Source organism: Struthio camelus, chromosome 8, assembly GCF_040807025.1.
Source record: "Struthio camelus isolate bStrCam1 chromosome 8, bStrCam1.hap1, whole genome shotgun sequence".
In the NCBI taxonomy this organism is placed as follows: domain Eukaryota; kingdom Metazoa; phylum Chordata; class Aves; order Struthioniformes; family Struthionidae; genus Struthio; species Struthio camelus.
Window position 1 is genome coordinate 18,416,172 of NC_090949.1, and position 15,126 is coordinate 18,431,297.

General features: G+C 40.1%; 1 protein-coding gene across 11 annotated transcripts in view; it reads left to right on the forward strand.

The window, feature by feature from the left end:
* Positions 1-15,126, forward strand: part of BCAR3 (BCAR3 adaptor protein, NSP family member) — a 117,317-nt gene that overhangs the window by 97,250 nt on the left and 4,941 nt on the right. For all 11 annotated transcript variants that reach the window (XM_068952453.1, XM_068952446.1, XM_068952448.1 and 8 more), the window contains 6 exons: positions 2,929-3,057; positions 4,207-4,649; positions 5,728-5,828; positions 7,683-8,323; positions 11,504-11,619; positions 12,808-12,979. In XM_068952453.1, coding sequence (XP_068808554.1) covers positions 2,929-3,057; positions 4,207-4,649; positions 5,728-5,828; positions 7,683-8,323; positions 11,504-11,619; positions 12,808-12,979 — 1,602 coding nt within the window. The remainder of the gene's footprint in view (positions 1-2,928; positions 3,058-4,206; positions 4,650-5,727; positions 5,829-7,682; positions 8,324-11,503; positions 11,620-12,807; positions 12,980-15,126) is intronic.

Below are 15,126 nucleotides of genomic sequence, written 5' to 3' on the forward strand. Positions count from 1 at the left end.
TTACAACACAAGTCCATTGACATAGCTAATTATGCCATCCTAAGCTTACCATCTTGCTCATTTGCACACCAACATGCTTGTGTAATTTGTACCTGGACTGATTTTGAACCCTCACTTGCAAGATGTGAAGTTCAGTGCATGGAGAGATTTTTGCAGAATCACAGGGCTTGGATATAGGGTTTAGAATAGAAGGACCTATTATCATTGCAAACAGTGTTATCGGTCACTCTTCTCCTTTAATGCACATATAAGAAACCAGTCTCAGCCAAGAAAAACCTGTCCAGGAAGACAGATTTGCAGCAATTACTTACCTAGGCAGTTTCCCCCCTACCTATTTTGGGATATGCACCGGCCACAGGAGTTCTTCCGCGGAGGTCCGAGTCACAGAAGGGTTATTTCAGCATGTTTGCTTCGGCACAGGAGATGACCTGTGGCAGTCAGGGTGTTGGTCAGTGTGGTTAACCATGGCGGAGTGGATTTTTAACAAACCGGTAATCATGAATGTTAACAATTTAGTTGGTTTGGATTCCTTAAATGTTTTCCTTGTGATGTTACTAGAAGTAATTTGAGTGCAATGTGTGTCTCATTACATTCACTCTAGAGCAGTGAAAATCCATTTAACTACCAGAAATAATTCTAGGTTCCATTATACAATAGCTTTGCCTACCACTGGGTTACAGCTGGTCCTGGAGTGAGGGTAGCAATTCACAAGTTTTAATTGTTTTAGTACTTCAATGTTGCAGTCAAAAATGTCTTTCAGAATTTTTTCTTGTACTGGATAGAGTTCGTGTAAAAGTAGTAGTTCCTTTCAGAAGGTCAGCAAAAGGCACAGCTATGCACGCAGATTTGTGTACTGTTACAACTGTGTGCTGTTGTTCGGATTGGAGAGGAGACTTCAAAAGTTGTCCAAGCACTTCCATGTGTGCTCAGTGGAAACGTGGTGGCTCAGACGCTCTTGGAAATTCTACTCTCAAGTTGTACGCTCTTCATTCTGCCTTCCCCTCTCCAGCTTGTGCGGATGCTGTAGCACGGGTTGTAATTCTGTGCAGTGTGACAGTGAAATGGCTAACTCTTTATTCTGGAGTCAGTGCCAGTGAACTGTAAATGAATATCCAGCAATCTGAGCTGGGAAATCAAAGGTGGCAGGCATGTGCTGCTAGTCCTTCAATTATGCCAGTCTGACAGGGCACAGAGGCTTGGAGTGGAGGGAGATTTTCCACGTTACTATGCTTTGATGCTTTGATATGCTTTTGGACTTGAAGCCCTCACCGCAGCCATACTGGGTGTAGTATGACTCTTCCTGCACCCAGTACCTTCATCTCTTCATGTTGTGCATGTTGTTATGAGAGGAGGCCTTGCAATGAAAGTCTTTTTTGTGGCATGGTTTGTTTTCACACAGACTTCTCAAGACGTTTGAGAGGAATTGATGAAAGTCCTTGACCGTACAAGAGGACAGAGGATTTACTCCCCATTGAAAATGATTGTCTGTTTTGAACAGCGTTTATGTGGATAAACGCTACCTTAATATGGCGCTCAGAGGCAAAATTGAGGTGAAAAGTGATCCTTTACTGGGTGGTTTTTATCTGTTGCCTTTCTATATAGACTACTACACTCGCTTATATTTTTTTTTAAATAAGCCGCATTTTTTTCTGAGAGGCAGACAAGAAGAGAATTTATCTCAGAATTTGTCCAGGCACCCAGCATGTTTAAATAGTCTTGGCAGCAGGATGCCTCTTCTGGCATTATTCCACCAAAAATCTGCTCTCTAGTAATCTGTTGTCATTCAGTCTGCTCAAAATTGCAGGGAGGATTGTTGAAGGAAGTGCTAAATGTATGCCACCTGCTCTCACAGCTAGGTGCTGTGAGTATTCGATATGAAGAAGAAAACTCTAGAGAGCGGCCTTCAGGGAAGGGGCAGGATTGGTGGGCAGGCAGCAGCATTCCCCGTTCTCTTTCAAATACTGCATGCATTGCGTATTTACATCAGTATGTCAGTGAAGGGATCCTGGGAGCTTTGGCCAATAGCCAGAGAACTAAGAAAAAGATACATAATGCTGCGGGGGGGAAAAATGTTGTTGCATTTTAATCTGCTTCCCAACTGGTGACCTGTGTTACTTTCTCTGTTTTTGGTGGGGTTTTTTTTTTTCTTTTTAAGAGGGAGTGTACAGTTTCTTTGATCAATGTAGCAACATATTGCCTACCACGAGGCTGTTTTCTGTTGAGTATCTTAGGCTTTTGAAGCTCTTGAACAACATTAAAGATAAGCTGGAGTCCCAGGCCCCTGGGAGAACGTTAGGAAGCCCACGGAACTTCCCTCCACTGAGTGCTCAAGTCTGTGGCACTTCTCCAGCGAAGTGGCTGGAGATGCAGATTTAATACACATTAGAAGTAAGCTCTTTAAGGGAGAAAATTTACTTTAGCAAACTTTTTTTTCCAGTGCAACAGAAATATTGAACAAGTATGTTTGTCCAGTTTAGCTTGTCTTGCTGCATTTTTACTTGAATGGGCCAAAGGCGAAAAAAAAAAAGAAATATGAATCTAAACTGGCAATTTAAAGAGGAGGAAGGCTATTCAAGGAGGGTATGTGGATCCAGCTTTTCTTTATTCTTTTTTTTTTTATTTTTGCCCTAGTTACTCCCTTTTTCCAATAAAAATTCTAAGAGAAGTGATTCTGCAGGTGCATATTTATTACTTAGGTGTACAGACATAACACTTTGCTATATTCTGTGCAGCATGTAACAATAACACCTTATCTCACGAAATGTTAGATTTTGCAAATACAGCCTAGGGATCGAGGCCAAGCCAGCCTGATAAAAGCAGCACCTGCATTCCAGTGGCCAGTGCACACCATGTGATGGAAGTTATAACCCAGGTAAAATGTTAATCACTGAACTTGGCACAGCTGAAGCTTTTAATCTTTTATTACAGTTTTCTAAAGAGAGGCAACTTACGGACAACAGCCCAGAAAAACTGAAGAAGGAGTTAGAAGAAGAACTGCAGCTGAGTAGCGAAGACTTGCGTAGCCATGCCTGGTACCATGGACGTATTCCTCGGCAGGTATGTGCTTCCTGGTCTTTGCATTGCCAACAGTGCTTTGAGCTTTTACGGACAGATAGGATTGCACTGAAATGTTACACATTGATTTCTGATGTTTGCATTAATTTAACAGCAACATAACTCTACTAGTGTGAAAACCATGTTATTTCTTTATCACAGCTAGGTGTAAATAAGACTGAGATAGAATTCAGGGCAGATGTTAGTGGAAACTATAAACGTTATAGGATTTTTGTGCACTGAATAAAGGTGCAAGTGAAATTTAAACTTTGTATGAGGATAATATCTCCATATGTTGTTCAGAAATGCTGGCATTCATTTGATTCAGTATACTTAACTGAAGTTGAAATGTACTACTTTAATTTCTGGAGCTTGGAATTTGGGAGAGGAAAAAACACAAAACCTATGTAATAACTTCATTTTGATCCTTACAATGACAGTTAAAAATATTTTTAATACTGTCATTATATTGAGTCTTCTGTACCAAAAGCATCTGGAGCTCCCCCTGCGGGCCTCACTCCAGCTCTCACCGTAGCCGTAACCCTGTCTGCTGCCGTTCGTGTAAATACGGAGAGAAGGCACAGTATCCACAAACACTGCACTTAGGACTTACTGTTGGATATGTAGTTTATCTTACGGAAAGGACTAACTCAAAACAGAGAAAAAGACGTTTTCAGACTCTTCCTAGTAATATGCAGTAATCACTAAGTATAAAAAAAATTAAGCCTCTGTTGCTTGAAGTAATAATAATGAAAGGAAGATTTTTGGCTGCTTATAGTAATGGCTTCTAAACCTTTTTGTGAATATATGTTGAAAAGCTTTAAACTCTAGAATCCTGAGTCATTGCTTTCCCTTCATGCCTTCTTTTCTATTAAGATATTAAAAGAAATGGGTCATGCTTCTGGCTGCCGGGCATTGTTCAAGAAACTCCCTCGGATCTCGGCAGCAGGGTGACCTCACAATTTTGGAACTCTAGGGATCATCCTTCTACCACTTCTATTCCTTGCTCTTTGTTTTCTGGCTTTGCCTGTGCTCTCTGAGCAGCCAAATAAAGTCCTATGTTTAGGAGTATTTTATTGCCAAGGGAATTGTTTAACTACTTGCTTTCTGATTCTGAAAGTATTTTGCATATCGTTTTTTTCCTCCTCAAAGGTGGCAGAAAGCCTAGTTCAGAGAGATGGAGATTTTCTGATTAGAGATTCTCTCTCCAGTCCTGGGAACTTTGTTCTTACCTGTCAGTGGAAAAATAGCTCTCAGCATTTTAAAATCAACAGAACAGTTCTAAGACTCAATGAAGCGTACTGCCGTGTTCAGTATCAGTTTGAACTTGAAAGTTTCGACAGCATCCCTGGCTTAGTCAGATACTATGTTGGGAATCGCACACCAATATCGAAGCAGAGTGGAGCAATAATTTTTCAGCCTATCAACAGGACTGTGCCTCTCAGATGTCTAGAAGAAAAGTATGGTGTATCTCCAGTCCGACAAAAAGAAAAAAGTATCCCTGAAGGAAAAACAGAGACTGCGAAAAGGCTGAGTCTTGGTGTATCCAGCATGCAACCCCAGGAGCAGAGCTTATCCAGAGGAAATCTTTTGAGGTACTTTAGTTTTGCTATCCTTCTAAAGGGAAATTGGGTAACCCTGTCTGCTTGTGTTGAAGGTGATGTGAGTTTTTATGCTGATTTTATGTGGAAGGATTAGGCTTCAGGTGTGCTAATTTTTAGCAAAAATTTTTTTTAGGGCCTGATTTTGAAACTTCTTGAAGTTGTTGAGAAGATGCTAACTACTTTATGGTTGCTCGATTGGATTTTAGAAAATTTAAACTACATTAAGGAGTTAAATAGATGTGCAGCATTGCCACTCCCATCGTAGCTTCATCCATCCCAGAGTCTTCACTCATCATGTGATACAGAGCATGCATCAAGTTTAAAGGAAGCCTCTTAGCCCTGCTATGGCATTACAATAGTGACAAATTTAGCCTAGCAGAAGTATGAAATGCTAGCAGTTTGGTAAATGAGTGAAATAATCAGATTCTGAAAATATCTTTGGAAAAACAAGATGCCCATATGCAGTTTCATAGGGTCTGGTTGCTTGAAGGTGGTGTTGCCTTTGGCTCTGGTTCTCCATTTGCGGGTTGATGGAAACCGGAGAGAGTGAAGGGATAATTCAGTTGAAATCCAGAGTGAGAGCAAATTTAAGACTCTGGAAGCATAACAGAGGCGCAATTTGTTCTTCATTGGCTTAGTAAATCATTACAGTCCTGATATATACTGAAAGATTAAAATGAAATCTTGCTGCTGCTCTGGAGAAGTCTTTCTTCCCATATATCATTTCTGCAGTAAAAATACTAGGTATTGGGCAAAGAATAAGATATTCTGGTAAATCTGGCTCCTTGATTAAGAAGGATAATGGATCCTAATTTCTCTTCAGTGCCCAGATCAAATGTTCTGTTGAGAAATCTTAGCATTCAAAGACACATCCTGATGAATACTGGAGGTTCACACGTTAAATCCCCTTTTATTGCTGCCATACCAACATGAAGTAGCTTTTATTCTTATGAGCTGCCAAAGTGCAGTGCTAACGATCCTTGCCCTGGATATGATATATGCTGGTGATTAAGTGTGTATGTTAAGAGTGTTGGATTTGAGTGATTTTTTTTTTTTTTGTCTACCCTAGAAACAAAGAAAAAAGTGGTAGCCAGCCAGCTAGTTTGAATCATGTCCTGGAGAAAAGATTTCCCCTAAAGGCTCACCAGTCGGAGAGCTATCTGCCACTAGGTACGTGTGGGAATTAAACTTCTAAGACTTAGAAACTGTGTGTGTCTCAGCTGTCTGTTAACGCTTCAGACCAAAGTTGGACCTTTGGGTGTTCCAAGTACTGTCCATACGGCTGCTGTTTAACAGCCAGCATAAACTAAATTAGTATAAGCATTGCACTTCAAGTATAGCTGACAGGTTATTTATTTACAATGCACCAGCCAGCTTGGTATCTTAGCACACAATTGAGCAGGCTTCCACACCATAAAAATGGCATGAATTGGCATGAATTAATATCCTTTCTGACAGTGTTACCTTTCCTCGCTTGTGGCTTATAAGAACTGACTTGTTTAACTCCTGTTGTTCTGACAAAAGTCTGTTGAGTAGAAGAGGTGAACTTCATAGAAATCTTGGTAACTGCATTTTCTCACGGCAGAGTATGCAGATGTGGTACTGTGGTGTTCTCCACCAACAGAAAAGTAGTGTCATGGCTTCATATTCTATTCTGTTCCTCCTTCACTCTCTTTCTTTTTCCCTTTTTTTATCCTTTTTCCCTTCAACCCCCTTGTTACCATCTGATTCTTGTTTTCCAGAGCTGTCACTGTCATTGCTTTTATGCAAGTGATACGAGGTGTACCAGTACTTGTTCAGCTGCTGATTTTGGCTTTTTCATTCTCAGAGGCACGTTGTTTCCATACCAGCATACTGTGTAAGGAAACTTGCAATGATACTACAGCTGTTAAAATTTATAACACCCATTACAGAAAGACTTCTTGAGATAAAAAGATGTTAAATATTTGTATAATGAAACTGTACCTTGATAGAAAGGGTGCACTCCTGTGTTTAGCAGCGGGATGGACAGAGGCATTCATAAAACAATTCTGTCTCTTTGTAACTGAATCAATTATCTTATTCCAAACCATGGCTGCAAAAACATTTCTTTTGCTACTGTAACAGTTAACCTAAAAAGTACTAAACTAAACAGTTTACTAAAAAGTACAGCTGTGTGTTTTGTGATGGCGTCCTCAGAACAGGTTCTGGTGTCATATGGCTGTATAACGAGATAGGCTGTGATCTGCAAATTTTGTTATCTGCTGTGTGAATTGAGAGCCAGCTGGAAGCAAGCAGCCAAGCCCACATGATAAAACCGGCCGACTTGCTGTGGATACAAGCGAGTGCCCTGAGAACTCTGATATGGGAATGTCTGACATACAGTTCAGTCCTGTATTTGAAGTTGATAGGTTTGCATGTGCAATAAGTACAGGATGAGGCATAAATATTTAACACGGAAGTATGTAGATGTATTTCTCCAGCTCTTCAAATCAGCTACTGTTTAGCAAAGAGATTAGCATCCCTGAAATTCATTCTTTCCATACCCCACTACCTGTTCAGGCTTGACTTTTGGGAAGCTTCTCTTTCATCTCAAATTTATCGTTCTCAGAAGCGACTCATCTCTTATGTGATGCAACTGGAAGTTTCTGTTTTTGTAGGGTAGATCGGGTTACAAAGGAACCTCCTGTTGCAAGCCATGGAGACTATCCAGCTCTGACATTACAGCTATGTATGCAGTAGGGACTAGAGTTATTGTCAGTGTTACCACATAATAACATTATAGTGCAGCTGTTCTGTGTATTTGGGATTTTGGGAGGATCAGCAAGTGAATGGGATTTACTGGCTAGCTCATTTCTGAAAATATGTATTTCAAATACATTTCTGATGGTGAATAATTGACATGATTTGATACTATTTCCCTTGGGGAATATTGTTAAGAAAATGAACCCTGAGTTAGGCATCAGGAATTGTATATGTTTTTGCCTTCTAAATTATTGCATTGGGAAAATGATTATTTTTTTTTCTTTCTGTTTTCCTCTACAGGTTCAAGACATCCTTCTCAGTTACCTGAAGTAGATGCAAACTCCTGTCCAAGCTCTCCTGCATTTAGAACAGGCAGTGAACCTTCTCTGAGCCCCACAGTTGTTCTGAAAGTTACCTCTGAGTCACATGTAGGGGAAGCTCTTAGAGGATCAGACAGTCAGCTCTGTCCAAAGCCTCCACCTAAGCCCAGCAAAGCACCCTTGCTGAAGCCCCCAGAGTCTCCTTCAGCCTCTCACAGTTCAGAAGGACACTGTTGTGAACTAAGCCCTGCCAGAGGTCCTGCAGCAACAAAACAACCTTTATGTCAGAAAAACAGCTACGTGGAACATCTGGTGCTAAAGGAGAGGGGAACACACTCATTCAGGAACTCTGAAACGAGCTATTTGATCCTGGAAGACGATCCTATAATGAGCTCTGCAGATCCTTTAGAAGCTTCAACTGAACTGGCTGAAGACAACAGCCTGTTTTTTGCACCTGTTCTTGAGACAGTGTCTGGTTTTAAACCGAATGATTTTGAATCCAAACTACTTCCTCCTGAAAACAAACCACTGGAAACATCAATGTTAAAAAGGGTTAAGGAGCTATTTACCAACAACAATCCAAAGATTATTGCCCAACATATTCTTAGAATGGACTGCAAGGTAAGAAAGATTAATTGTAAAAGATAATAAATGTAAGAAGAAATACTTTTTTTTTTGCATTTTATTTTACGTTATGTGACTTTAGACTTTTTTAACAACTGATTTGAAAAGATAAATGGTTAGATTTGCAGTTAGTGTAATAAATATATTGACTTGCTTGCAGGGGTGGGATTAATTTTTTTTTCTTCATCTGAAGAATGCTCACAAACACTTTGGACTAAAGGTCTCTCCCACCAGCCTTGACTTTACATTTCTGTGTTCCATGGGTTTGCTTATTTGTTTATTTCTTAATCTCCTATCAGTTGCTGTATATCTGTGATTCAGCCTTTCTTCTATACAGGAAGAAGAGGTATCTGTGTTGAAACCCACAGTGGAAGCAACTACTGGCGACAGGAAATAGCTAGTCAGGTTGTGTAGGCAAATAGTAGACAGCACCTAGTTGCCATACCATTGGGCACAATGTAAGAGTTTGAATGGCACTTAATACATATAAGTTTCTAAAACTAACAGCTCTTCTCATCTTGTCTTATGATGGCATAAGCAGCGTGGTAAAATAGTTATAAGGACTTCTGCAGTTCTCTCCTACGAGAGAACTGTATTGCCAGTGAAATTGCTTAGAAAGCGGAAAAAAAAAACACAAATATTTTTCACAATGTAGACTTTGTTCAACTGGCAGGGCTTGGAGATCAGCCATTGGAACAGAAATATGGAAAGGCAGGAGAAGAAAAGTCTCTCTAACGAGATGATGATTTTGTGTAGTAAAAGAAACATGCAACTGCAATTAAATCTATGCTGGGATGCCTGAGTGCTGTACCTGCCACAAAGCAGCCCCAGGGACCAAATGTTGTGTTAAGGATTTAGGAGCAGCTTGGGAAGTGACACATTCAACTACTCATTGGGGGAACCGCATTGCAGACCAGATAAAGTGGGAGTGGTGGTGCTCCAGCAGAAACCAAACTGCAGCATTTTCCTAATGCTGCTGTACTGATTCACACCGTAGCTCTGGCAGGGGAACGGTTCATCAGAACTGTTGAAGCGGGATGAGTGTGTGTGTGTGTGTGTGTGTGTGTGTGTGAATGCTGCCTGCTGGGATACTGCTGACAGCAGGTTCTCTTCAGGAGCAGCATTGGCTGCTGCTGAGTGAGCCTTCGTGCAGACACGGTGACTCAACAACTGCTCAGCAGCTCCACTTCTGCTTGCTCTTTCCAGAAGTGATAGACTGCGTCTTCTTTACTATAACTCTTCAGTACAGAAATAGCATTCTCCAGCATCTTATTATGAAAATGCACGTTTTCCTCCTTCAATCTAATAACAGCAACCAGAATGTCTTTTAATGTATTGCTAAGGTGTTTGTTGACTGAAGGCATATGGTGCGCATGCCTTAGTGAAGTAGTAAGGGTTTATATACCTAGATAGTATTTAATTAGCTCGTTGAAGTAAATTAAGCATAATCTATATTTTTGGGGGAGTAGTACCTGAATTGTAGCAAAAGACGTGTCTAATTCTCATGGCTGCACTTTCAGTTTGACCTTTCAAAACCTGATTCTCCTTCAGTCTTTTCAGCAAAAGCTGTAAACTGTGGGGTACTGTACTCTTCACCTGCGCTATTGGTCAAAGATTAGATGATCTGAATGATCTGAGCATCACGCTTTGAGAATTTTGTGGCTAAGGGGCACTCAGTTTCTCTTGTGGACATTTCCATTTTGTGAAGGGGAAAAATATATTAATTGAGGGTGTGAGGGCAGCTCTCTGGAGCCTTTGAAGGGGGAGCCCTGGTTTTGAAGCCCGGCTCTGGTGACTGTCTTATTTTAAAGCCTATAAACTTTGGAATAGGGCCAAAGAAGCTGACCTGCTGGAAATGTAGGAGCCTGTACAATTAAGAATCACTGGAGTGTTTTAAAGATCTAGGTTTTTTGATTTTGGAGCAGGAACAGTAACTAGCTAGGACAAGTAAAGAAATATCTGTATTTTATCTTCCTCTGGAAGAGCTGAGAGCTGTCATTCGTTGGAAACTTGTTGCATACTATTGACTGATAAGAACTGTATGATGCAAGCAGACTGGCATGTGAACTGGGCCAGAGTCAATGTGTTGCACTGAGATCTGTGATAAGGCTGAAGTTCTTAGGTGTTCTTGTTGCATCAGTATCTCAGTTTTCCTTTTAAATAATGAAGTTTCTAGTCCTCTGGAAACCTTCTTTTATGAGACAGCCATTTTTATGTGAAGGAGCAAATGTCTGCCACTCGCATGCCTGAGAGGGATCTTTGTGAAGGAGGAGGAGCAGTGTGTCTCCAGGAGCCTCGCATCGCTCCTCCTTCTGTGGAAGTGAAAGAGGTTTCTCTATAGTGCTAGGTTTTGCACTGCTAGACTTGTTGTTTGGCCCAGATTGCCTTCATCTTTTCATAATTAAGGAAGCCTGATGACAGGTGTATCAGAAACAGCAGGAAGAATAAATGTAAATGTATCAACATATAGGTCTTAAACCAGCACATAATCTCACATTATCAGATAAATATGGTTTTGCTTGTGATTAGCATAGATAATTGTGATTGGTATAACCAGTAGCCAATACTGTATGTTTAAAAAGCAAGGACAAATTGGTGAGGATGTCTGTTTTTTACATACTGACTTTGTTAGACATTCAGATTTGAGGGACCTCCTTGAAGACCTTTTATTAATTAATCCTCATCAGAACTCTGTGGCATAATCTAAAACATCTTGAGCAATGTCCTCTTTATAGAAATGATGACGGTGAAACAAAACTGTATGTGCTTAGGATCAAAGAGCACCTTGACAAGAATCAGGCTAAGGGGGCACTCAGATTTCCTGCAGTGTATATATGCATCTGTTCTGGAAAAACAGGACATAAGTTTGATAAAGCCCCTATAATGACTGATGTACGTATGTAAGGTAGCATTTTGGTCATGACTTTCATGTTTTTGGAGAGCTAAATCATTCTGCAAAAAATATTTTATTGGTCCTTTTGTATAATGTGCTGAATGGGCATATGCTAATGAAGCTATTCCTAAATGACTGTATCCTGTCATGCCCTGGGCACTCAGCTGTATATGCTCTCCACTCACCTGGAGTACTTCTGTGTGCCTAGTGGTTTTTTTTGTTTGTTTGTTTGTTTTTAAATAAGTCAGCTTCAAAACTCATGCACAAGTTTTTGTGTTTGACAGGTGGCTAGGATACTAGAAGTTTCCGAAGAAACGAGAAGGGTCATGGGAGTGAACTCTGGTCTTGAACTGATTACTTTGCCTTATGGACATCAACTGCGCCTTGACCTAATTGAAAGGTAAATGTTCCTGTTACTCTGCATTTCTAGGGCAGATGGCCAGAAGATCACAGCACTCCTGTGTTCTATATTAAAGCATCAAAGACCGCTTTCCTGCACGCTTTTCTGAATTCATGTGTACAGAAGATAATTCAGTGGGATGCAAAGTATCACTTCTATTTGCCCAGGGAAATTCCTGAAGGTCGTGGAGCAGCTCCATGAATGTAATATAGGGAAGCATAGGGAAAGCAGAATGGTACTGAAAGCAGGGTCCTAGAGCTGCCAGACATGGTCAGCTCTCCTTTATGAGCTCAGGCATTAGGTAAATTAAATTCACGGAAGACCTGTATTTTAGCTGTGCAAGTGGTTGTGGAGGATAATGCAGTTAATAGCCTTCTGCAACTAGGGGAAAGGCTAGGAGATCTATTACACCAAAAAAAATGAACAGCAAAGCTTTTTATAAACCTTCTGCCCAAGTTAAGGGGGAATTATTTATGAGCTTTTACCCTGATACCCATCTCTGATGTCTAGCGTCTCTGCTTTTGATTCAGATTTCAGACCTTTTTTCTCCAAAAGTTAGGTCATAGGGGGCCTCTCGGGATGTGAGTGTGGAGGAGAACGAAGCTAGGGCAGTTTTCCGGTAGGAGTGTTCAGTCTTTCAAGGCATGAGCATAATTCTGCATTCAGAGCTTTAGCATCTCAAGCCAGTGAGCTAGCATGTCATAAGGAATTACAGACCTCCCTCTAACATATAGCAACTGACCGCTCCTGATCTGTTCCAGCAGGGAGTAAAATAGAAAAGCAACTCTCGGCTGTCAGGTTTGGTTGGTTCAGGCAGTCTGCTCCATGCACTCGCCGCCAAGTGGACTTGGCAGCTACTGTTCCACCTTGCTCACAGGGCACCGACCAGGTAGCGCTTCCCCCAGATGAAGCATCACAGACAGTCTGGCTGCGCAGTAAAAATATCTTAATAATAATGGTTAAAATTTATTAACCCATGAACTCAAAGCCAACATATCTATATTTCATGTAATGGCATTACTGCTCTTGATACAAATATGTTGTTGTTAACAATAATTCAGTTTGCTAAGGACAATCAAGACAATGAAATATACCTTCAAACTGATCTGCTCTGAATACATGTACAGCATAATGTATTATTATCATTTTGGTAATTGGTAACCAGTAGTATAAATTATCTCCTTATAGGCACAATACCATGGCAATAGGAATAGCTGTGGATATCCTGGGTTGCACAGGAAATCTAGAAGATAGAGCTGCAACATTAAACAGGATCATCCAAGTAGCAGTGGAGCTGAAAGACTCATTGGGGGATTTGTATGCATTTTCTGCCATTATGAAGGCACTAGAAATGCCACAGGTAAAAACTATTTTCTCTTTATGTTCCAAAACCTGGAGTTGTTTGATAGGTTTGATTTATTTAAACTAACTCTGGTCCTTACCTGATTGTCTCAAGACTAAAGATAGTCACAACAGAAAGCTCACTTCCCCACGGACAGGAGAATCTGGATTGTTTTTAGTCACTGTGAACTTAACAACACATCTAACTATGACAGCAGGCTAATTCTTGTTGATGTTAAATATACTGGAAAACTGTTGTTTTCTAAAAGAGGGCTTCAATATATGAAATTGCAAGTTAATGGTGCAGAAGAAATGGCTTAATCCTACTAGAGAAAAATGAATTTATCAGGAAGCAACTGAATTTATAGTTGCAGACAATGAGTTGTCTTGATGCATCTCATTTTGCATGTTGCTGAAATGTTTACGAACTTTCCTGTTTTGTTCAGATGATCTTTCGAGACTACCATTTTTTTAAGGAGGAACAGAGGTGAACAATCCCAAAATACAAAACAAAACAAAAAATTACTGTGAAAGAGCATAGCTATATCTAGTGGGAAAGAGAGGTGCAGGAAGGATGCGTGAGCTTTGAGACTAAAAGTGTAGAGGAAGCTAAATTTGCTGAAAGTCTACAGGTAGCAATAAAAGGAGGAAGGGACCATGAGTTCTATAGTGATCTTCCTAGTCTGATGCCCTCTAATGTAAAACAGTACACTCTTCCACGCGTACCTGTTTGTGGTGATGGGTAATGTAGGGAAATTACAGCGAGCACAGAGTCTAACAAGTTCTTATGATACAGTATGTCTTTTGGGTTTTTTTGTTTTTTAATGAAATAGGAGAAGGAAAGGCTCTTCTTGGTTTGATTCCAAACAGTAAGAGGCAGACTAGATGAAAATGATCTTGAAATGACAGGAGTAGGATAGGAGAAAACACAAAAATAAAAAGTGAACTTCTAGAAGCCTGACTTCAATATTTGGATCTGACAGGTTTAAAATCTCAGTCATAAGAGAGCAAGAAGATTTGGTAGTTCCTCAGAGAAACAATTCTGTGAAGACATAAGGGCACGCTCCTTCAGTTGCAGGAAGGCTAGAGAAAGTGAAGTAAGAGACCAACTTGGCTAAATCGTGAGCTCTTCCCTGAGTTCAAAAACAAGTAGGGAAGAGTACAGGAGATAGATAGAAACTACATCAAATTCTTAAGGGATGGAGGGGAAATGTTAAAAATATTAAATATGTATAGGCATAAAATCAAAAGTTCATGGCACAAAATAGTTGCTGCTAACGAGGCACCATTTTAGTAAGAAATCAACTTGTAAGTACTCTACTGAGTAAGACTTAGGAAAGCATTGTCTTTGCTGTCAAAGAGAAAAGCTGTCAGCAGAAGCCAGTGAGGAAATCAAAGATTTGGATGTGGGTTTTTTTTTTTTTTTTTAACATCAATTTTCAGTAAAAAGTTCAAATGCGTGGGTGACTAATATGATATGAAGGATTCCCAGCTCAGAATCAGAAAAGAATAGAAATTGGATGTTTTCACACATCATCTGGAAACTTCAGCATTTTAGGATGAGCAGACAGTTTTTCAACTGTTACAAATTACTTTTGTGAGTGCATCAGGATTAGATGAGATACAGGGACTTGAGAAAGGAAATGGGAAAATATTAGAAGGGGACTCGACGGCAGAAAAGAGCAGTCAGCCTAACTTCAGTTCCGTAAAATCCTGGAAGGTAAGGAAAGGTGTAGTAGCTACAGTGTATTTACGGAGAACAAATCCTTCAAGCTGCTTTAACTTTTGTTCTGCAACTAGCCTTCTGAAGGAAACAGTGATGTCATCTGTAAAAGTAACTTACTGAAAGCGAGATACAGTGTTTCCATAAACAAGGGAAAAAATGATCTGGCTGAAACTTACTTTTCTGGGGGTATACCAGTGCTTAGAAAAATGGAAGTAAGTAAGTTGATCATAGTTATCTAAATGGAAGAATGTATCAAATTAGAGATCTCTGCATCCAAGACTGTTGAAAGTTTTCATTAATGACCTAGACTGGAGAAATTATGCATATATCATCTGCTTAAATCTGGATCAGAGATAATAATGTGTTACTAAATAATACATGGTAGCAAAAAAAGATATAAAACGAGCAAACCTGCTGCTCCAACAGTGGCTATTTAAACT